This window comes from Myxine glutinosa, chromosome 4, assembly GCF_964187855.1.
Source record: "Myxine glutinosa chromosome 4, kmMyxGlut1.1, whole genome shotgun sequence".
Lineage (NCBI taxonomy): Eukaryota > Metazoa > Chordata > Myxini > Myxiniformes > Myxinidae > Myxine > Myxine glutinosa.
In genome coordinates, this window is record NC_136264.1 from 150,129,859 (window position 1) to 150,153,756 (window position 23,898).

The 23,898-nt window shown below is 43.0% G+C and overlaps 1 protein-coding gene across 1 annotated transcript in view; it reads right to left on the minus strand.

The window, feature by feature from the left end:
- Positions 1-23,898, minus strand: part of LOC137425386 (fish-egg lectin-like) — a 55,633-nt gene that overhangs the window by 8,533 nt on the left and 23,202 nt on the right. Inside the window, exons 3-4 of the mRNA XM_068113788.2 lie at positions 23,006-23,160; positions 3,672-3,996 (exon numbers count right to left, since the gene is read on the minus strand). Coding sequence (XP_067969889.2) covers positions 3,672-3,996; positions 23,006-23,160 — 480 coding nt within the window. The remainder of the gene's footprint in view (positions 1-3,671; positions 3,997-23,005; positions 23,161-23,898) is intronic.

Genomic DNA, 23,898 nt, shown 5'->3' on the forward strand with positions numbered 1-23,898 from the left:
GGATGAAGGTCACAATGAAAATCCCCCGCATCGCGGCTTCATTTAAACCGTTGAATCCTTCCGCTGTATCACTCCGCCTCGCCCCGCTGCGGTCACGTGTCCGTCCTTGGAGACGAGTTACGGAATGTGGTTGCTATGGTCTTTTGCACATTAATATCGAGGGACTCGCTCGAGCCCCGTGATTGGAGGGACGATGTTTATTTAGATTAAAAACACGTTTATAACGGATTATTCTACACCCAATGTATTAATACAAGTACAATACATTATGTAGTTTTATGAAATGAGTTTTTGATGAACGTTTATGTTTAATTGCAACGCTATAACTATAAATTGTAAGAATCCCTCGGGGTTTGGTGTGACGGTTTGAATGTGAAAGTATTTTGGTTATCTTATCTCCACTTTAGGCCTGATAAGTTGATTACGTTTACTTTCGTCACAGAGTCAAAATAGGGGGGGGGGGGGGGGGGTGATCACTACACCGCCTGCTTTATAATTTACTAGCAGAAGTACCCGGCATTGCCGGGCGGGTGAGGGGAGGGGAACGGGGGGGGGGGGGGGGAGCGAGCCCCTTGGCGATCACAACTCACAAAATGAGAATGAAACTCCAACCTGGACTCGAATATGCCTGGGCAGAAACATTTTCTCCCTCTCTCTGACATTCCGAGCAAGAAATTACACGACAATACAAACTGTAATGAGATAACCCGGTCCCGTCGGTGGCTGATCATCTGCATGTAGGCGGTGTATTTTATTTCATCCCGGTAAATGGAAGCTAAGTCGGAATTTAAGTACTCAACATCAGAAATGAATTTTTTTCATTGTTGTTTATATATTGTAATGAAATTCCATTATTTTTGAAGCCTTATTATTTATTATTATTATTATTATTATTTTTTATTTTTATTTTTTATGTTTTACTTTGTCAGGAACCGAGCCGACCCGAGAATCGAGATCCCGTTATGAAAATTGAAAATTTATCGAGACGGTTCCGAGACGGGATTTTGAATCTAGCTAACAGCACTACTCTGATGTACTTAACATTTTGCATTGATTGGTTTAGCGGTTTGACAGTGGATTTTAAAAGGTTTTAGCTTAAATTCAATGTGGATATAAGCAAATTTAATATGAAGGATACCAATCCTAATTACACTTTGGCTATTTTGAGTCGGCCAGTTTTATAGTTCAGCGATGCTGTCCAAAAGTTTAATGTAGGTTTATTAGTTTGTATATTGGTAGATTTTGTGTTTGATCCAGGTGTGTTATTGGTAGATCCAGGTGTGTTAGACCAAAGTGTTGGAGGCTGTGATGAAATTGACAGGTTAGCAGGACACAGCCTTCAACCGGTTTTTAGAGGATGTGTATTTTATTAAACATCTGGAATGTCCGTACCATCCCAACAGAGGAAGTCCAGCGACTTCATGATACAAAACCTAGCCTCATGGAAGAGTGAGGTGACAGTACATGAAGACAATGTTTCAAGACAGCTGTCCACCACCGTCCCCCATCTGTACCAATGATCTTTTCTCCAAATTGCTCACCTGTTTCCAGATTACCAAGTTTCACTCTGCTCGCTCACCCTCTTTTTTTATTTCTTATTTTCCATTTCTGCTTCTTCTCCAGTTTTCCTTCCACTTATTTGATTGAGAGTTTGCACCTGTATCCAGCTTGTTCACTTCTTGTGTACTCCTGGCTTCGCACTCGTTACTTCCTGTGTTGTTTCTTCCTCCAGGTCTCCTATCTTGCCCCTCTACCCTGCTGTTGGTGTGTTCCCCACCCCTTTTTTCCACTTATATTCATTCTTTTACGTCCTGGTCTGTTCTGTGTTCGAGCTCATCCACGTGCCTCAACTCTACAGTCACGTGAAAAAGTAAGTACACCCCATGTAAAGTTTTGACTTTTTCAACATATTTCAATATGCAGCTATTTGATCTTCATTTCAACAATATTGATAGATAAAGGTGATATAATATAACAAATATCATGAAACATTTACATTTTGTAGTCCATTGTATAATTCAAATAAACATAAATGCAAATTTCACATGTGGAAAAAGTAAGTACACCCCTACATTTATCACTACTTCAAATACCTAAAATTAGAATCAGGTGCACCAGCTCAGGTGCAAATGATTAGAACATCGTCAGAGAGGATCTTGGAGGAACCTGTCTTATTTAAACCTCAGACATTTAGTTTGGTTTGCTCTTTGTTGTTGAAGTGTGTGGCATCCCCATGCCTAGATCAAAAGAGCTCTCTGAGGCCTTCAGAAAGAAGGTTATAGATACCTACTCGTCTGGGAAGGGATTTTAAAAAGATCTACAAACAATTTGAAATCAATCATTCGACTGTCCGGAAGATCATCTACAAGTGGAGAAGATTCCAAACAACTGCCAACTTGTTCAGTCCAGGCCGCCCCAGCAAGTTCAGCCCGAGTGCAGACCGCAAGATGCTGAAAGAAGTCTCTAAGAACCCGAGAATGTCATCACGGGACCTACAGGTAGCTCTTGCCACTTTGATGTCAAAGTGCACGAGTCTACCATTAGAAAGAGGCTGCACAGATTTGATCTACATGGGAGGTGTGCCAGGAGGAAACCTTTGCTGTCAAGAAAGAACATCAGGGCAAGACTAAAGTTTGCCAATGAACACCCCAGCAAAGACCAGCACTTCTGGAACAATGTGCTCTGGACAGATGAGTCAAAGGTAGAGCTGTTTGGCCACAGTACCAGAAGACATGTTTGGCGAAAACCAAAGACAGAATTTGGCCACAAGAACCTGATACCAACTGTAAAGCATAGTGGTGGAAATATTATGGTTTGGGGCAGCTTTGCTGCATCATGGTCTGGGCAGTTCACCATCATATTATAATCCACTATGAATTCTTCATTGTACCAGAGGGTGTTTGAGGATAATGTGAGGCCATCTGTCGGAAAGTTGAAGCTCAACCGAAGGTGGACCTTGAAACATGACAATGACCCTAAACATACCAGTAAATCCACCAAGGAATGGCTGAAAAGAAAGAAATGGAGGGTTCTGGAATGGCCAAGTCAAAGCCCGGATCTAAATCCCATCGAGGTGTTGTGGGGGGATTTGAAACGAGCTGTGCATGCAAGAAACCCCTCAAACATTGCACAGCTGAAATAATTCTGCATGGAGGAGTGGGCAAAAATTTCTCCCAGTCGATGTCAGAGACTGGTAGACACTTATAAGAAACGCCTACTTGAGGTTGTTTCTGCCAAAGGGGGCAATACCACCTATTCGAGCCAAGGGTGTACTTACTTTTTCCACATGCGAAATTTGCATTTATGTTTATTTAAATTATACAATGGACTACAAAATGTAAATGTTTCATGATATTTGTTATATTATACCACCTTTATCTATCAATATTGTTGAGATGAAGATCAAATAGCTGTATGTTGAAATATGTTGAAAAAGTCAAAACTTTACATGGGGTGCACTTACTTTTTCACGTGACTGTATATACAAAAAATGCACTGGCATTGGGATACAACAGCAATGGAATGAATGAACAAAGACAGGAGGGAGAAGAAGAAGAAAGAGCAACTTGCATCGTAAGAGGGTGAGTGAGGTTCGTGGGCATTTAAACCAGGATAAGGAAGGAGGTGAAGTGCAGCAAGTGAAACTGAACTTTTATCAAATGGATACAAACCTTTGATGAAGCTTCCAATTTGAGTCAATTGCATAAACAACGCCATTGTCGCTCACGTCCAGTGTCACAAAGTTTCCAGAGATTGAGACGGAGGACAATTGGATGGCACATGTACTTGGTGTTATTAGGTATCTGAGGTTTCCATTTGAATCGATGCCCCAGCAGTCGTGCAGGCCACAAGCCATCACAGACATTTGAATGTACGTTGGTTTCCAGGGAGTGTACAGGGGATTGTTTTTATCCAGCGGAATACAGTAAATGTCCCAGCCCAACCCAAGGACGTAGCTCATATCTTTACGTTTGGCAATTACTTGATGGGCTTGTCCTAAGGGAAAAGATAATGATAAAGTTTACAAAACAATGGCACTGCATTCTTCTTACAAGAAATGTTGATTTGATCACAAAAAGTATTTTGTTTGAATTCAGCAGCAATCACTTATTCCAGCAAATCGTAAAATGTATGGAAAAGGCAACGATTTTCTCTCTATAAGTGGTTTATTAAAAGGTTTCTTAAAGAAAACGGTGTCACAAGAACAAAACCTTAATCTTAACTTTCCTTTTCTTAACCTTTCATTTATTGAGCACCATACTTACCTCCACTGGTCAGTGACAGGATTACAAATATCAATGGGATTTTAATGTCCTTCTTAGTGACATATTTGGGGAACTGCACACTATTGGTTACTGGCACTGAGATTCAGTGAAGAAAAAGAATCGAATTAGCTGACACAGCCAAGGTGCTGAAATGGTCTTCAGCGATGCTAGACCCACACGACTAGAAATCACAGGTCATTAAGACAATGAAGGATGAAAGGCCTGATTTCGCCCCACAGACCACAAAGACACAATGGCTTGATCCAAATGATCGCATTTTCTCAACATCTCGTGGTATCGTTGTGTGTCGAATATTATTCGATGTGTCGAATCGTTATCGATTGTGTTATCGTTCAAAGGTGTGAGGATTGCAAGTGTTTTCCTTCAAGTATGTCAGTTGAGGGTCATTGCACACTGTCAATACTTGCTCGCCATGCAGTCCTCGTATTCATGTCTTCTTTCTCATTCCATTGTCAAACAACAAACTTTTCAATTTAATTTCTACTTTTTCTTTGTGTTTCTATGTTGGCATTTGATGCCTTCCATGATGACAAACACAACCAACCAAACAAACTGACCCAAATGCAATAAATACCCTCTCCTTTGGCGAGGGTAAGAAAAAAACTTTAATTAAAAAAACATTACATTTTTAAACGAAATCGACAATGACAATGATTTAAAACAAGAGCGAGAATTGTTGTGCAATACATGACCCCTAATGATGTGATATGTTACAAGTCCAAAAAAGGCATAACTCTGAAAAATTGTCAAAACACAGGAAAAAGCTTAGTGCGTCGAATGGTTCATTGAGACGAGATCCGACATGCAAGCTCAACGTAATCTCTGTACGAGGTATGGAAGGAATCCGCCATCACGGACTAGTATCGGAGAGTGGTACAAGAGGTTTGAGGAGACTGGAAGATGTCATAAACAGAAAAGTACCAGTCGACCAAGCACAAGTGCAGCGGACGTTGGACGAGTGCATGAATAATTTCACGAAAGTCCCAAAAAAATCAATCCGCCACGCGTCCAGAGAACTTGGACTACCAACCACCACTGTTCACAGGATTTTGTATAAATGACTGAAGCTTTATGTCTATAAGGTGCAGATTCTGCAGAACTCAAACCAAGTGATGGACCCAAATGAATGGTGCTTGCTGTGGAAATGCTCAGTTTCATATAGGATGATGAAGATTTCCTGGAAAAGGTCATGTTCACAGACGAAGCTTGCTTTCATGTATCGTGGAAGATCAACCAGCACAATGTGAGGATCTGGGGCTCTGAAACTTGAACAAATTTGCGACAGTCCAAAGGTCAATGTGTGGTGTGGCCTTCTCCATGACCGATTGGTGGGTCCGTTTTTCTTTGTGGAAGATACAGTGACCTCAACAATTTACATGAACATGTTGGATGGATTCGCCTTCCCACAAATTGAAGACCTGCAACCCGATATCATTTTTCAACAGGATGGCGCTTCCCCTCATTGGACCTTAGTCATTCAAGCCGTCCTGAATGAAAACTTTCCAGGTCGCTGGATTGGCCAAGACAGACCAACCGCTTAGCCTGTGGGGGGTTGATTTTTTTTTTTTCTGTGAAAAAAAAAAACATACTGATCGGATCAAGCATTGTACTTGGCCAATTATGATGTCATAATGAAGGTACTGATGACATCACCATCAACATATCTTATTCCCCATGGGGAGTACTTGACAATGCCCCATGTTTCAATTTTTTCCATTGTGTGGTTTCAGAGATAGAGAGGTGTAACGTTTTGTCATCAGATTTTCCATAAAGCTTTATGATGAGAATATGGAGAAGGCAAATTTATAATTTGGTCAAAAGGTCAGCATTGCACAAAATCATCAATTTTCATCCGATTCACCTGAAATTTGAAGAATTTGCATATTGGGTCACTGAATTGGTTTACCAATCAAAAACTAGAAGCTGATTGTTTATTTTTTTAGATCAAAAGGTCATGGTTGCGTAAAATTGCCAATTTCACCCGATTGACCTGAAATTTAAACAATTGGCGTTTTGGATCACCGAGTTGGTTCACTATTTAAAAGGTAGGAGTCAATTGATTTTTTTTTTTTTTTTTTACATCAAAAGGTCAAGGTTGCATAAAATCGTCAATTTTCATCCAATTGACCTGAAATTTAAGAATTTGCATATTGGGACACTGAATTGGTTCACCAATCAGAAAGTAGAAGCTGATTTTTTTTTTTTAGACCTAAAGCTCAAAGGTCAAGGCTGCATAACATTATCAATTTTTGTTTTGTATTTTTACCTCCGCCACCAAAGGTGGATGGAGGTTATGTTTTCACCCCTGTCTGTTTGTCTGTCTGTCTATCTGTGAACAAGATATCTCAAAAGGTTGTGGATGGATTCGGACGAAATTTGGCGGAGAGGTAGTGCATGTGACAAGGACGAAATGATTAGATTTTGGTGAAGATCCAGATTCGGATCCGGCTACTAGAATTTTTAAAGTGATTCTTCACCATTGGGAGATTGGGCCAAAATCGATACATAGCAGGATATCTCAAAAAGTTGTGGACGGATTTGGACGAAACTTGATGGACAGGTTGTTTGTGTGACAAGGAAGAATCGATTCAATTTTGGTGAAGATCTGAATATGGATTCGGATACGAGAAATATTTAATCTGAAAGTGATTCTTCACCATTGAGAGATCGGGCTAAAACCGACATATAACATGATATTTAAAAAGGTTATGGACGAGTTATGGCTAAACTTGGTGGACGAGTTGGTTAGGTGACAAGAACAAGCTTGTTAGATTTTGGTTCAGGTCCGAATCCAGATCTGGCCTATCAGTGGGATAAAAAACATAAACTGTTCAGCCTGGCGGAGGGATGCTCTCGACCGAGTGCCCTTCTAGTTTTTTTTTATTTTTACTTTTCGTTATTTTAAGCATATGGAAGACGAAGAAGACGTATGAATACAAATGGACGCGGGCGAGCTTTGCATTTTCAGATGCTTTCTCGTTACTTTTTGCATTCTGTTCCTTTCTAGGTTATTGACACTCGTTTTTGTGTTGTTCTTCCTTTCCTCTTTGTATATATACCCACCCCCCATTTCTCACCCTCTGTCGCCCTCTTCCCTACATACCCTTTGGTCGTCTAATATAAGCTTGCTGCCATTTGTGGTTTTGCTTCTCCATGAGCTTTGCTCCTTGTGAAAACTAGATGGTACTTGTAGAATACCTACCCTGCGCAGTCACCAAGGTGCGAGCCAACTCTTCTGTTTTGGAAGGGTTTTTCTCTTTGATCCAATGTGGCTGCCAGACCTCGTGAGGGATTACATAATAAATTTATATTCTCTAAAATAATTGTTTCATAGATCACGTTCAATAAATTTCAAACTGATCAGACTAAGCGTTGTCCCTGTCGAATTATGACGTCATAATTAAGGCACCAATGACGTCATTAACAACACATTCCTCATATTGAGTTCTTTACAAAGAGCCACGCTTCAATTTTTTCCATGAGCGGTTTTGGAGATATAGAGGTGCAATGTTTTTCGGTTTTTCTCAGGTGGCGCTTGTACCACGTGACCTATGACATCATAATAATTAAAATATTCTACAGGAGAATGCGCCCCTATGGTGAAAATTTTGTCTCCATCAGACCAACAATTGCAAAGAAAAAAAAAATCATACTGATCGGATGAAGAGTTATACTTGTCGAATTATGACGTCCTAACAAAGGCACCGATGACATCATCATTAACATGTCTTATTCCCAATGGGGAGTACTTGACAACGCACCATGGTTCAATTTTTTCCATCGTGCGGTTTCAGTGATGTAGAGGTGCAAAGTTTTTCCAAGATGGCGCCTGCACCACGTGACTTATGACGTCAGAATTATCATTCAAAATTCTACAGGCGGAGGCGCTCCGATGTTAAAATTTTGTGTCAATCGGATCAACGGTTGCCGAGAAAATAGATTAAAAAAATTCAGACACGCACATATGCCACATGTACGCGCATACGCAACTGAATGCCTAACCCTGATTTTCGCTTTGCGAGCGCAGGGTAAAAATGAATTTGGCTCGATTGCTGTCATAAATTTAACCGAGAAGCACATTCCTTTGTTCAGGGTGGGGTGGGGATGAAGTGAAACGTTCTGACCTTTAGCCATGTCATTTCAAGGTGCAAGATTCCTGTTGGTGCATTCCTCCTTCCTTGGATCATTTCGATATTTTTGGAATCTCACCCCTCCACGTATCACGTGCAATTTTATGTATGACGTCAAACATTTGATGTATGACGTACCACGAGCTTCTGCTAATCTATATCTTCTTCTATATACAGTCACGTGAAAAAGTAAGTACTGTTACGTGCTCCTCCCCAAACCCCTGGTCACGGTGTACCTCCGAGCCCAGAGAGGAGTCACGGCAGAAAAATGTGTTATTCTGTATGTCAAAGATCAATGGTGAAGCCACACCAATTGTTACCAACAAACAAATATTGTATCAAGATCACACAAGAATAACAGTACAACAATAATATTAATCAAAAGTACAATCAATATATATCCTATGATGGTACCATCAGTTTCGTAATATATAACTCACTGTGCTCCAAGTGAGTGAAACAAGAACATTCCCAATGTCTTTCCCAGCTTCAAACCAAAGTTGATTCCGGTTTCAAGCCAAAGTCGATCCTGGCTTCAAGCCAAAGTCGATCCGCTCCAGCGATCGTCAGAACGATATCTAATCGAGACCAGAATCCCGTTGGGTTTACCGTTACAGTCACGCCCGCCAAAGCTGCGCAAAGGCGCCCTCAAGGCGACTGGGAAATCCAAAGGTGCCCTCCAGGCGACTGGGAAATCACACCCACGTGTATGGACGTTTCACGGCTCCAAATCGGCGAACCGCCGATTTACCTTCAAAGTCCACGTTATACACACCCACACCAGATAAACGTCTGAATGCGGTGAAAACGGTTGAAGCGAAGCAAAGACCTTGCGCGATGCGCAAAGCGCGTGAGTCAAAATGGCCGACGGCCCGTTCTCGAGGCGTAACGGCACGACGATGATTCTCCTCGGAATCCACCGCCAAACCTGACACGCAGGTTGATCTGTCACAGCGATAACAACTCTGTCGCAGGAATTACTTTCCTGGGAAACCCAAAGTTCACTCGTGACTCTTGCTCGCCAACGTTTGCTCCAGACCACAAAGCAACTATGCTTCTTCTCCGACTCACTCGCTCCGCCTTCTTTTTCCTCTCTTCCTTTTCTTCTTCGTCGTCCGGTTCCGGTTTCATTTAAAACATTAACTTTTTTACCTTTTGAAAATAGCAATATCTATTTCCCTCAAACGACAACAATAATAGTACATGGAATCAAAAATGTTTACAGTGGATGAAAACCACAACAACGGAAGTGACGAATCCGTAACAGCACACCCATTCCATGTAAAGTTTTGAGTTTTTCAACATATTTCAACATACAGCTATTTGATCTTCATTTCAACAATATTGATAGATAAAGGTGATATTATATAACAAATATCATGAAACATTTACATTTTGTAGTCCATCGTATAATTTAAATAAGCATAAATGCAAATTTCGCATGCGGAAAAAGTAAGTACACCCTTGGCTCTAATAGGTGGTATTGCCCCCCTTTGGCAGAAACAACCTCAAGTAGGCATTTCTTATAACTGTATGCTAGTCTCTGACATCGACTGGGAGAAATTTTTGCCCACTCCTCCATGCAGAATTATTTCAGCTGTGCGATGTTTGAGGGGTTTCTTGCATGCACAGCTCGTTTCAAATCCCCCCACAACATCTCGATGGGATTTATATCCGGGCTTTGACTTGGCCATTCCAGAACCCTCCATTTCTTTCTTTTCAGCCATTCCTTGGTGGATTTACTGGTATGTTTAGGGTCATTGTCATGTTGCAAGGTCCACCCTCGGTTGAGCTTCAACTTTCCGACAGATGGCCTCACATTATCCTCAAGCACCCTCTGGTACAATGAAGAATTCATAGTGGATTCTATGATGGTGAGCTGCCCAGGCCCTGATGCAGCAGAGCTGCCCCAAACCATAATATTTCCACCACCATGCTTTACAGTTGGTATCAGGTTCTTGTGGTCAAATGCTGTCTTTGGTTTTCGCCAAATATGTCTTCTGGTACTGTGGCCAAATAGCTCCACCTTTGACTCATCTGTCCAGAGCACATTGTTCCAGAAGTGCTGGTCTTTGCCGAGGTGTTCATTGGCAAACTTTAGTCTTGCCCTGATGTTCTTTCTGGACAGCAATGGTTTCCTCCTGGCACACCTCCCATGTCGATCAAATTTGTGCAGCCTCTTTCTAATGGTAGACTCGTGCACTTTGACATCAACAGTGGCAAGAGCTACCTGTAGGTCCCGTGATGACATTCTGGGGATCTTAGAGACTTCTTTCAGCATCTTGCGGTCTGCTCTCGGGCTGAACCTGCTGGGGCGGCCCGGCCTGAACAAGTTGGCAGTTGTTTGGAATCTTCTCCACTTGTAGATGATCTTCCGGACAGTCGAATGATTGATTTCAAATTGTTTGGAGATCTTTTTAAATCCCTTCCCAGACTCGTAGGCATCTATAACCTTCTTTCTGAAGGCCTCAGAGAGCTCTTTTGATCTAGGCATGATGATGCCGCACACTTCAACAACAAAGAGCAAATCAAACTAAAAGTCTGAGGTTTAAATAAGACAGGTTCCTCCAAGATCCTCTCTAACGATGTTCTAATCATTTGCACCTGAGCTGGTGCACCTGATTCTAATAATTTTAGGTATTTGAAGTAGTGATAAATGTAGGAGTGTACTTACTTTTTCCACATGCGAAATTTGCATTTATGTTTATTTAAATTAAACAATGGTCTACAAAATGTAAATGTTTCATGATATTTGTTATATTATATCACCTTTATCTATCAATATTGTTGAAATGAAGATCAAATAGCTGTATGTTAAAATATGTTGAAAAAGTCAAAACTTTACATGGGGTGTACTTACTTTTTCACGTGACTGTATATATAAAAGAAAGTTTTTGTTTGTTTGTTTGTTTGTCTGCGCAAGCTAATCTCCTGAACGGTGAAAGATAGGAGTAAACCTCCAATACAAAAAATGTCGGGATGGGCCCCCAGGAAGGTTATAGGCTAGGTGGCGAGACCGGTCGAGGCCCACCTCAGCCGGGCCAGGCCCATTTCGCAATTAAAAGCTGAGCTGAATTACAGTAGTCAATCTTCTACAGCTGCGAGTAAAAGCTGAATTATGGTAGTAAATTCATTCAAAAAGAACCAGAAATGTCGGGACTGGCAACGCCGGGTGCTTTCGGCTAGTCTATAATAATAAAAGGCAGTGTCCGTCCGTCCGTCCGTCTGTCTCCTCCATAACTCCAAAACCATGAGACCTTGAGGCCCCAAACGTTGCATGCATTCCTGGACCTGGGTCTCCAACAGATTGCGATGATGAAAACTGGGTGTTTGGGTGTGTTATAACACCCTTTTTGAAGATGATTAACGAGGTGCTCATAACAAAAAACCCTGAAAAAGCCTTACCAATATGGCGGCCGGCCATATTGGTCAGCCCACTGCCACTCACTGGTTTCTTAAGCCCCCATTTTGTTTCGGCCTACTCAAACGTGCCTTGCCTTGGAAACACGATCGATTATTATCATTACATAATTGAAGCATATCATAAAAATCTGGATTCGGATATGATGATTAGATCCTGTAGACTAAATAAATGTCCAAATCTGGAGTGAAATCTGACAATATTTACCATATGTAACGATTCTTAAAACGAAGTTTATATATGCATTTATTTAAGCGAGGCTGTCATTCTCCTTCTGGGGGTTTTTTTTTTTTTTTAAATTAAACTTAATAAAAATTTCTAACTTAATTCATACTTCCATGGGATAGGGTGTCACTCCACTGTACCTACGATCTGTTTTTAAAATTCCCTCTAGTCTAGACGATGGACCCAGATTGCGTATATTTTAAAGTATAGACAAGTAAAAATTTGAGAATTTTCGAATAGTGTAGGCATTTTGTGTTAAAAGTGATTAAACAAGTTTTTTAGGATAATTCGAGGGTGCTGAATTCAAAAATGCTGTTTAACCGGTTCAATTTTGGAGTCTTAACCTTCAAATTGTAAAAAACAAAATGCCCGCCATTTTCAGCATATTTTTTGCCATAACTTGCATTTTAAGCAACATAGAAGGCTCAAAATAGTGGCAATACCCATGTTTGTGATACTGAGGATTCCAAATTTACTGTTACCTAAGTTGTAACTAGTTTGGTTTCGCCGCCATGTTGAATTCCAAGATGGCCGCCATATTTTTGGTAATTTCTGGGGTGTATTTTTTTATGTACATCACTTTCACTGGTCAAATGCGCTTTTAATTTCTTTAGAACAAAAAAAATGATTTTAATCATTTCTAAAGTGCATTTAAAAAAGGGGTAAAGTTCCAAAATGGCTGCCTTTTAGTAATTATACTTTATAAATACTGTATAGCTCAATATTGGCATTCTCAAATGTTTACCTGTCTATCTTAGTCTGTTCTGTTTCTGCATTCTAGTTGTCTGTTGTATGCACATGCACATCCTCCTGTGCATGTTAGCCCAGCTTTTCTGCAGCTGCAACGGCCATTTATACATCCTTTGGTACATCCGCATGTTACTATCTCGCGACACGCCTTAGGAATTGGAGATAGCGTCATCAACTTCGACACCAAGTTCCCATCGATGTATGTCCATCCCATGTCTGTTACTTGGGAGAGTACTGGAGTAGCGATGGTTGCGCGCTTCCAAATAAAAGCCTGGTAATGTGCGCGCCTTATGTGTAGTCTCACTGCATCTTATGTTGGTGGCAGAGTCTCCTGTGGACAACCCTTAGAAAAGAGTATTACACGTGCCTTGTCGCATCTGTCCACATCATCGGGTACCTTGTAAAGACGGCATATGAACTTTTCTGCATCGTTGATTACTTCTTCAGTGATATCTTCTGTGCCTAGATCTGTCAACAATTGGATGTGTGTTTGAAACACCTTCCAGTCTGTCTTTTTGCCGTGGCCAGCAAGCTGTGACACACTGTCACAACCAGTAATTGCATGGAATGGCAGCAACGCTTCCACTTGGCAAGGTGGCAGTTTCTGGTGGAGTTTGTGGATGGGAATGTATTTTGGCTTCTTAAGAGTTCCTGCCTTCATCCACAGCTGAGTGCATGGCATCTTATCAAAATGAGCAGCTAACAAGACCAGCACGTCAGTGTCACGCACTAAAACCACCACTGTTTCAGCATTTGTGTCGACGCAATGAAGAACAAGTCGTGTGTCCGCCTCCTCATGGTTGGCCTGTAGGGATGATGTGTCCATCTCTGGATCTGAAGATTTCACGTCTGTGATCTGTGCAAATCCTCCAGCCATTACAAGTGTTGTGGGTGCAATAGACACCGCATTTGTCATGAGCTGCTGAGAAAGAAACTCTGCTAGATTTGCCTTATTCTCTCCAAGTGAGAGAAAGTTGGTCCATTTGTCTGGTAGAGGAACGTTTTGGTTTTCTATTACCCGACGTATTGGTCGAGAGGCCCGGGTACGTTTCATTCTGGTTCCAGTCTTGATGGAATCCTGCTGGTATCGGTCGAAAGTTACGTCAACTCTCTCAAATTTTTTCCCCATGGCAAACACTGAATTCACAAACGCATCTGCATATTCACCAAATGTGGTTATTCTGCTTGGCTTTCCAAGAGCCATCACCAGTGCTTGACCATCAATTACTAAGCAAGTACTTCCAGTTAATGTCACTTGTTCTGGGGTTGAGACATCTTGAATCAACGCATTTGCCAGTCGAGATTTACCGCTACTGCCTGTATGAAGACTCCCATTCATGGCAGCAAGTGAAATTGGCACAGGCATGAGCTCATGCTGCAGAATCAGGTCCAGGTTTATCACACGCCCTGCTTTGGAAGCTGTCACAAGTCGCTGTAGAATGTTTCTATCTGCCTTGATGGTCGTTTCTTTGCCTTTGCTTTCTTTGCAGTCTACAGCATACAGAGACGAGAAAGTCTGTGCTTTGTTCCTATGTAAAGCGGCATTGAAATTGATATGACATGTGCCATCAGGAGGCTGAAGAAGGCGCTGATCAACAAACTCATCCAGCTGCACCTGTCCAAGTTTTTCTGCATTAAGCAAAGAATGTTGAATGCTCTCCGATGCCAAATGCCATCTTGGAATTCAACATGGCGGCGAAACCAAACTAGTTACAACTTAGGTAACAGTAAATTTGGAATCCCCAGTATCACAAACATGGGTATTGCCACTATTTTGAGCCTTCTATAAAACCACCTTTAGAGGCCATTTTTCCCCGCAAGCGGGGGTTGGCCTTTTTCGGGAACCGTGGTAGTTGTTGTTTTTCGGTCCCCTTTTTGAAGCAATGTTTTACGGCCGGATGCCCTTCCTGACGCCAACCCTTTTTGCCGCCTTTAACGACAAGCAGGGAATTACCAGTGAACTGGTACTCAATTAGCCGACCTCGGAAGGATGACAGGCTGAGTCAACCCCCCTGGCGTTAATTCAGCGATCGACCGATCGATCGACAGCGATATTTTGAGCCTTCTATGTTGCTTAAAATTCAAGTTATGGCAAAAAATATGCTGAAAATGGCGGGCATTTTGTTTTTTACAATTTGAAGGTTAAGACTCCAAAATTGAACCGGTTAAACAGCATTTTTGAATTCAGCACCCTCGAATTATCCTAAAAAACTTGTTTAACCACTTTTAACACGAAATGCTTCCAACATTTTATATAAGCACAAATTCTCAAATTTTTACTTGTATAGTATTAAAGAGGTGGTCTCCCAAAGATTTGTTTATGGTTTTTACGCCCTCAGTTTTTTTTATACCAGATTGCATCCATTCACATTTTTGAGCGATTTAATTCCATTATAGGTTAATATAGTTGTATATAGTTCTATTTAAATATCTACTATAAAAATACACTTATTTTAAAAAAAAAACATCGTGTTTGGAACTCCACCGTGTTCAACTCTAGCTTTGCAAGTGAAATTCTAACATTTTGTTTGCTCGCTGTGATTTGCACATTTCTCTGATTTCCTGCTTGATTTCACATTTTTTGAAGATTCAGGCTGCTTTTGCAAGCAATGGCGTTACAGAAGACAGATGTCCCTTTTTGTTTTTATGTACCCATTTTTTTATTGACTGACATTTTTGTGCGATATATTTCATTGTATTAATTCATAGTTATATTAATATACCTCTAAAATATACTTATGAAAACAACAACAAATCAAACGTGTTTGGAACTCAAATCAAACGTCCACCATGTCGAACTGTATCATTGCAAGTGCAAAGTCGACATTTTGTCTGCTCTCAGTGGTTTTCACATTTTGCTGATTTGCTGCTTGATTTTCCCATTTGGAGAAAACTATTTAAAAGTAAATATTTGTGGTTTCCGTTTTTGTGTTTGGTGTACTCCATCTGAGCTGTCCACCTGGAGATGCCCGTAGACACCCGGAGAACAAATTAACACTTTTTAGCAGTCAGAACTGCTGCTAAGTTCAATTCCGCAGCTTAAAATTTTAAATCTGGCTCATAGTCAGGGCCCTTAGGGATATTTTGGTTCAAATTCTTCCAAAAGCATCAAATTTGGCGCAGATGTTGCCCATGCCATACTCTTTCGATTTTTGACGGGCGCCAAGGGCGGTATGATCCGGGGACCATACCGGTCCATCCCGCCATGTCACCTGACCTATGACGTCATAATTAGGATATGCATCCAATCACATGGCGTACTATAAGTGGTCAAAGTTCAAAATGAATCGATCGAAAAATGAAGGCAGGGATCCATTTTTAAGGTTTTCATAAAATCCAATATGGCCGCCAGGTCACATGACCTATGACGTCATATTTATGACATGTATACAATCATGTATACATGAACCCGGATCATGATCGCACAAAAATTAAACACAAGGATATGGCATACAGTTCATAAAACATCAAAATCCGTACCTTTGTAATTAGACTGATGAACTGCATATGCCTGAAAATTAGGAAATAGACATGTAAATATTTCCTCTAATTGTCAAAAATAAGGTCAGAGTTCGATTACCCAACCCAGAAACATAAAATGGTGAACCTCGTGTAAATCTTGACAAAAAACTCAAAAACCGACATGTTTGACTAAAAAATGACCTTTAAGATGACCTTGAGGATTGACCTTGACCTCGAATCATCAAAATAACATCATAATTGGATTCCTCGACCTCGAAAACCCCTGAAAAGTGGTATCATACATGATTCCAACCCTTTTGGTTATTTAACTGATTTTCCTCTAATTGGTGGCGGCCATTTAGTATTTCGCCAATATGGGGCCCCCCGGGGGGGGGGGGCGCCCGTCTTGGCGCCCGTCAAAAATCGAAAGAGTATGGCATGGGCAACATCTGGGCCAAATTTGGTGCTTTTGGAAGAATTTGAACCAAACGGCCCCAAAATATCCCTAAGGGCCCTGACTATCAGGTTAAGAGTCTCCGGCCATCATAACCTATCAGTCTCATTGCATATCATTCTCTTTGCTAACTCCCCCTCTTTTCTTTTCACCTTTTCTACCCACCCCACTCTCTCCCTCTGTCTCCTCTTCGTTCTTCCCTTCTAATAAAGTGCCGCGCATTCCTTCCACACACCTCTCGCTCCCACCCTTCTCCTCACTCCTCCCTACTGGAGTTTACAGCATAGCGACATGTGGTGAGGCATCACTCTACCCCCCTCAAATGCCCGCACCACCCCCCTGCCCTTCTCTTTCTCCTCCCTGCTCCTCCCCCTCCTTGCTTCCCCACTCCTCCTTGCCCTTCCTTCCTCTCTCCCCCTCCACTCTTCCTTCTTCTCTCCTCCCTCCTTTCTCTCTCCCCTCCACCTTCCCTCCTCTCTCTTCCCCTTCCCCCCCGCCCCTTCCCTCTCTCCTCTCCTTATCCTTCCATTCCCATCTCCCTCTGACCTCTACTTCGGGGTCCTTCCCCCCTGTCACTCCCTCCTCTTCCCCCCCCCCCCCCCCTCTTCTCATACACATGAAGTGGCTCAGTGTTACCCTGCAACGCCGTGTACCTTTCCTTGTTATATATGTATATCTATATATATATATTTACCGGTAATGGAGAATATGTATGCATGTATGTATATATCATCTACCTCTCCGAGGGGATTTGACGTAGGAAGCTGAAACTGTCAGGGATTAGTGAGGGAATCCTAAAGTTGTGCATGTGCACGTTTCATTTGATTCCATCAAGTTTTGAATTATTGGTTCACGAGTTATCAAGTGACCACTATATTCGTCATGTGTGTGCGTCTGTCTGTCTGTGTGTGTGTCTGTCTGTCCGCAGCATAACTACCCGATGATATCATCCGATCTTGATGAAACTTGGGTGGGAGGTTGATATCATGATCTAGTTGTGTCCTGCCTAAAGTGGGCGTATTGCGGGCATTGTGGGCGGAGCCATGCCCGAAAAATGTCCTTTTAGGGGGTAATCAAGTTCAAGCTACATCTTCTCCGAGGGGTTTGGTGGAATCTGACAGGGGTTTCGATATTTGGTTAGGCCAATGTCATGTGTCAAGCCCCGATTTTTCATTTTTTTTTTCATTTTATTTTTTTTTCATTTCATTTTCACCTAATTTTCGGTATTGTGTAGCTAACTTGGAGATCTCGCGAGATCTTTGTCGGCGAGGTCACGTCTTTTCGAAGCTGTCCATGCGCTCACGCTTTCGAAGTTAAGTAATTTCTTCACAATTGTGTTTTTGTCGAAACTGTATTTATCTTTCGGTGTGTGTACCTACAGTGTGTCCTCAGTAAGATTCTCGGTGTTAATTTTTCATACCTTTATACAAAATCGTCGGTTAATTCGTGTCGCGTATTTTGAGGCTTAGTGGGCTACCGTGTCTGACCTTGAGGCTTTGTTTTTCTCTCAGCGGTCTGTCGATTGTGCTGCAATTACTTTCGTTCTCTGTTTTTGTCCCAGTCTTTCACCCCATACTTCTTTGTTTAAGATCTCAACTCAAACAAAAAAAAAACCCAAATTTTTTTTTCCTTCTCTGTTTCATTCGTTTATTCGTTTTTCTCATTTGTTCGTTCGTTCTTCGATCTCGTGTTTCACCCCCATTTCCATTTTCCATTTCCCCAGATAGTTTTCACTGCTCAATTTTAAAATGTTTTAACTTTCACCTGAAGTACTGTATTCTGTCATATATTATAACACCTTTTTGTTCTTCTTCTAGAAAAGGATGCTTTCGACTTGCAAACCAAATCTATTCATTCCAAAAAAAAAATCCATCTCTTACAGTTCCTCTTTTCGACATTCCCGAAACTCTCCTAGACTCCACCCCTCCTCCAGCGTCCTCAAACGTATTTTTGACTCGAAGGTCACAAGAAACTTATTTTGCAAGAAATGTTCGTTTTCCATTAATCGTACACTTTCTAAAATCCAATCTCACCCCTCCCCTCCAAATCTCCCCCATCACCCCTCCCCTCCAAATCTTCCCCATCACCCATCCCTTTCAAATCTTCCTCCTTGCCCCTCCCCTCCAAATCCTTCCCATCACCCATCCCTTTCAAATCTCCCCCCTTGCCCCTTCCCTCCTAAACTCCCCCCACACCCCTCCCCTCCGAGACTCTCCCTCACCCCAACCCTCCTAGACTCCCCTCTCACCCCTCCTCAAAGCGTCCTCCCCGCTTCCTCCCCCTTCCAACTTTCACCTTCATCTCCCCCAAGCTTCTGCCTCGCTCTTCCCGCTCCCCAAATAACACCTCACTGTGCCTCACCCAATCACCATCAAACCTTTTGTCCGCCCCATCCTTCCCTTTCTCCAAGCTATTCTGAAATCTCTGACACACCTTCAACAGCTCTCCCTACCTCTTCCTCCTCTTCCACATCTTACCCTACCCTCCCCCCCCCCCCCTGTTCTGTATCCGATGCTCCCCCTTCCTCTTCATTAACGGTATGGACCTCAACCATCCGGGGCCTTCGCTCAAACTTGACTGATCTCTCCATACAGGTTGCTTCTGACAAACCAGACGTGATCTGCTTAACAGAAACTTTCCTCCTTCATGATGTCTCTGATTCCTTGGTATCTCTCCCAGGTTACTGCCTCCTCCGGTATGATAGACCTGAGCCTCGTCCTGGAGGTGGGGTTGCTATCTTTATTAAAAAAACTCTCTTCCTCACTCGCCCTGCACTGCCCTCTCTCCACCTCACCCCCAGGAATGCCTCTGGCTACGGCTTCCCCTTCGCTCCCACCTCTTGTTCATATGTGTGTTGTACCGCCCACCAAACAGTGATGACTCCATCGACATCTCGCTGTCTGATAATATGGACCAACTTCTATCGACCCATCCCAACTCTCTCTTCCTCATATGTGGTTATTTCAATTGTCACCATGCCAGTTGGCTGGGTGTGGGTACCTCTCTCACCAGCCATGGCTCCTCAACAAAGGACTTCTGCGACTCACTGGGACTGACACAATCTGTCAATTTCCCGACCCAGATCTCAGTCAACGGAGCATCTTCTTTTCTGGACTTGGTTATGACTAACTTCCCTGAAAATGTCTGCTGCTCTTCTTCTGCTCCAATCGGCTCATCTGATCATGTGCTTGTTAAAGTGGACATCTCTCTGACCATTCTCAGAGAGCCTCCTCAGCGTCGACGAGGCTGCCATTTCACTCAGGCCAACTGGCACGGTCTTCAAGCAGCCAACAATCATCTGGACTGGTCTCCCATCTCTACCGCCTCTGACATCAACTCATCCTGGGAATTCTTCCAAAGTAAATTGCTCTCTCTCATGCACAGATTTATCCCATCTCGTCTTCAGTTGTCATACCCTTCCTCCCGTCCATGGTACACGGAATCTTGTGGTGAGGCTGTTGCCCAGAAACAACTTGCCTTCGTCTCCTGGAAAGCAAATCCAACGGAAGAAAATCTCATTTCCTTTCACAAAGCCAGAAACAAGTGTGTGTCCACCCTCAGGAGAGCCAGGAAACGATATCTCTCCATTCTCAAGACCGAACTGTCTTATCTGTCTCCCTCTTCCAAATCCTGGTGGCGTCTGGTCAAATCTGTTTCTGGTGTTTGTTCCCCCTCCATCCCCTCCCTCACCTCAAACGGCGACACAGCTGACTCCGCACGTGAAAAAGCTGAATGCCTCAACTCTGTGTTTTCCTCGAAATCTTGTGTCCCAAACCCACCCCTCTCTGTACCCACCGTACCCAGTCGTACCCAGTCGTACCCAGCTGTGCCTGGACTCTGTGTCCTTTCCTCCTGACAAGGTGGAAAAGTTTCTGTCAACCCTCGACTCTGATTCTGCAACTGGACCTGACGGCATCAGCCCACGTGTCCTAAAATCCTGTTCTTCCGCTCTTTCACTCCCTCTCTCTGTTCTCTTCACCCTCTCTTTTGCTCAAGGTCATCTGCCATCTGCTTGGAAATCAGCCAACATCACCGCTTTGCACAAAAAAGGTGCAAAAACAGATCCTAGCAAGTAGAGACCAATCAGCCTTCTCCCAATTATCAGCAAAGTCATGGAATCCATCATTGCTTCGGATATGAAATCTTTCCTCTTCTCCAATGGCTTGATCTCTGATCATCAATTTGGTTTCAGACCAGGTCACTCAACTCTGGACATGCTGCTTCTGCTTTCTCAACAATGGATGGAGGTCCTCAATGCCAAACAGGAAATTAGAGCTGTCTCCCTTGACATATCACGTGCCTTTGATACGGTCTGGCACCCTGCTCTGCTCACCAAACTCTCCTCCTTTGGTATCCATGGAAATCTCCACGCATGGCTGGCGGACTTCCTCTCTAGTCGTAGTAAACGTGTAGCCCTGAATGGGTTTCTCTCATCTCTTCTTCCTGTTCAGGCTGGAGTTCCCCAAGGCAGTGTTCTGGGCCCTGTGCTTTTTCTGGTCTTCATCAATGATTTCTCTGACTCTTTTGAAAATCCTCTCTATTTCTTTGCTGATGACTCTACTCTCTGTCGCTCCATTCCTCATCCCTCAGATCGGCAGTCTGCAGCCTCCTCACTCTCTGCGGACCTGGACAAAATCACAGACTGGGCAAACAAGTGGAACATGTCTTTCAATCCTGACAAATCTCACACTCTTACGATGTCTTTCCGAAAAGACCGACTGGACAACCCTCCCATCCACTTTCTGAATAATCCTCTCCAAGAAGTTCTGTCACTCAAGCTTTTGGCTCTCACTATCTGCCATGATCTTTCCTGGGAAAACCACATTTCAAATCTGGCCTCCAAAGCCAGTCGCCGACTGGGCATCCTCCGTCGTGCGAAGTCCTTCCTTGGCACACCTGAGCTCCTCACCACATACAAGGCTTTCATCCACAGCTCAATGGAATACTGCTCTCCGCTCTGGGCTGGTGCTCCTGCCTCCCACCTAGCTCGTCTTCACGCTGTTGAAACCAAAGCGTTCAGAATCATTGGAATCTCCCGCGATGAAGCTAACTCCGAGGGCCTTTCACTCACTCACCGCAGGCAGGTTGGTGGTCTTTCCGTCTTCTCCCGACTCCTCTCCGGCCTTGCCCCCCCCAGCTCTCTCTGGGCTCTGTCCCCCAAATATTCCTACAGGTCGCACAAGATCTGCCTGCAATCCTCTTACGGTTAAACTGCCAAAATCAAGACTCTCTGCTCACCTTCACTCCTTCATTCCTCTTTTCTCCCGCTTCTGGAACAAACTCCCTCACTCTCTTCAATCCCACTCCTCCCTCCAGGTCTTTAAAACAGCTGTTCACCACTATCTCTGATCTTCCCCCATCCAAAACCTTGATCTTTTCTACCCCCGCTAATTTCATCCCAAATCCACTTTTTTGAAATACCAACTTCTTTCCTGGAAATCCTTGGTGTCCTTGTGTTTTATACTTCTCCCACCCCCCCCCCCCCCCCACCCCCTTCCCACGCCTCCTCCCCCCCAAGCCCTCTCGCTCCCACACATCTCCCGATGTCCCTGCTCTCAAATGTTGTGTTTGTGTGCTTCCCCTTCTCTTCCCATCTTGTCTACCGCTCCCTGTTTTTATATATTTTGTTTGTCTGTTTGATTTTTTTTTTGTGATAAATGTAAGCTCTTTCACGAGCCTCGATTCTGTGTACAAAAAAAAAAAAAAAAAAAAAACTAACCTCACAACTGATTATACATTATTTTCTATCTCATTTCAAGGTTAGTAACCTTTGTTTTGACATTTCCGGGCCTGGCCTGTCCGGGCCTGTTTCGGTTATAGTCTGTCCTTTGTCATTGAATACCGTTCGTTCGTGAACCATCGTCGTCTCCCGACTTGTTATTTTTCTTCATTCTCGGCATTTTCTTCCTTTGGGGGGAGGGTGGGTGCAATTTGAATTATCTGAGCAAAATAACCACAATGTATTATTTATGCACGTAAGCAGTCGCATGTTTTCGCTTCATATATAACCAGGGTTAATTTTCATTATTGGGAGCGATCGAGGCAGCAGTCTGTTGCCTATACACTGCCCAAATAAAGGGACGTGTCAGAAGAACGTGTTGCATGGTTGGACAAAAATTGCCCGTATTGGGGGTACTCTGTATAGTATTAATAATCATAAAGATAATAACATGATCCCCCTGGCGGCTACCACAGGGAGCGGGTGCTTCTAGTTATAATAAATAGGTAACAATGAGGGCGGGGTATGTATAAAACACGCTACTATTAGTAATATTACCGGTAGTCATGAACCAGCTCCCGTGGATATAGCGGTAAATGTTCCTTAGGTTGTCAACACCATACACAGTAGATCCATTCACACTGATTTGCTTCAGAGCTCCCATCACTGGAATCCACCTGTAGTTACACCAGCGATACACCAAGTCCCCAGTCCTACACGGCAAAAGAACATCACGTGATGTGATTTGCTGCAGCATCACCATGTCATGCTATGAATGTACAGACCTGTTTTACCATCAACAAACAAACCAAACTGCATTGATCTTACCAAGCAGCCACAAACGGTATTACATATTTCTCTAGGATCTTTTTTTTTAAATACATGGTCAAAGGCTCATAATGGAGCTGACAGACACACATGGACATATATGCCGAGACAAACGCTAAACACAGCCACTGAGCTTGGGGGAAGTGCCGTCACTTCCTTGGATACTCTGGGTACCAGTGACGTCATAACAGTGGCGCCGCTTTTCGCACCCACTCAGGAATGTTTTTTTTTTTCTCAGGAGGGTTTTGCCCTCCTCCCCATGGATGCGAACTGATGGGGATTGTCCGTGCTCTATCCTTTTAAATGCAGAACGTCAAGCAAAGAAGCGGCATGTCCCATTTTTAAGTCTTTGGTATGATGTGAACCGGTCCAAACCAGATGGGTGTTTTTTAGGAGACACCATCTCCTGACTGGATGGTCGTTGGCTCTGCACAGAAACTCATCTGCTCATTGCCAGGTGTTGTTTTTGGTCCTGGAAGGGTGTCATAGTCATCCTCCCCACTAGCAAAGACAGTAAGGGGTGTTGGTTTAGTCGCAGACAACCGGACCATGCGGCAGGTACGTAGCATTGGGTTACATGTTACCAGTGGCAGATAAGACTGACCTTACAATAAAGATCTTGA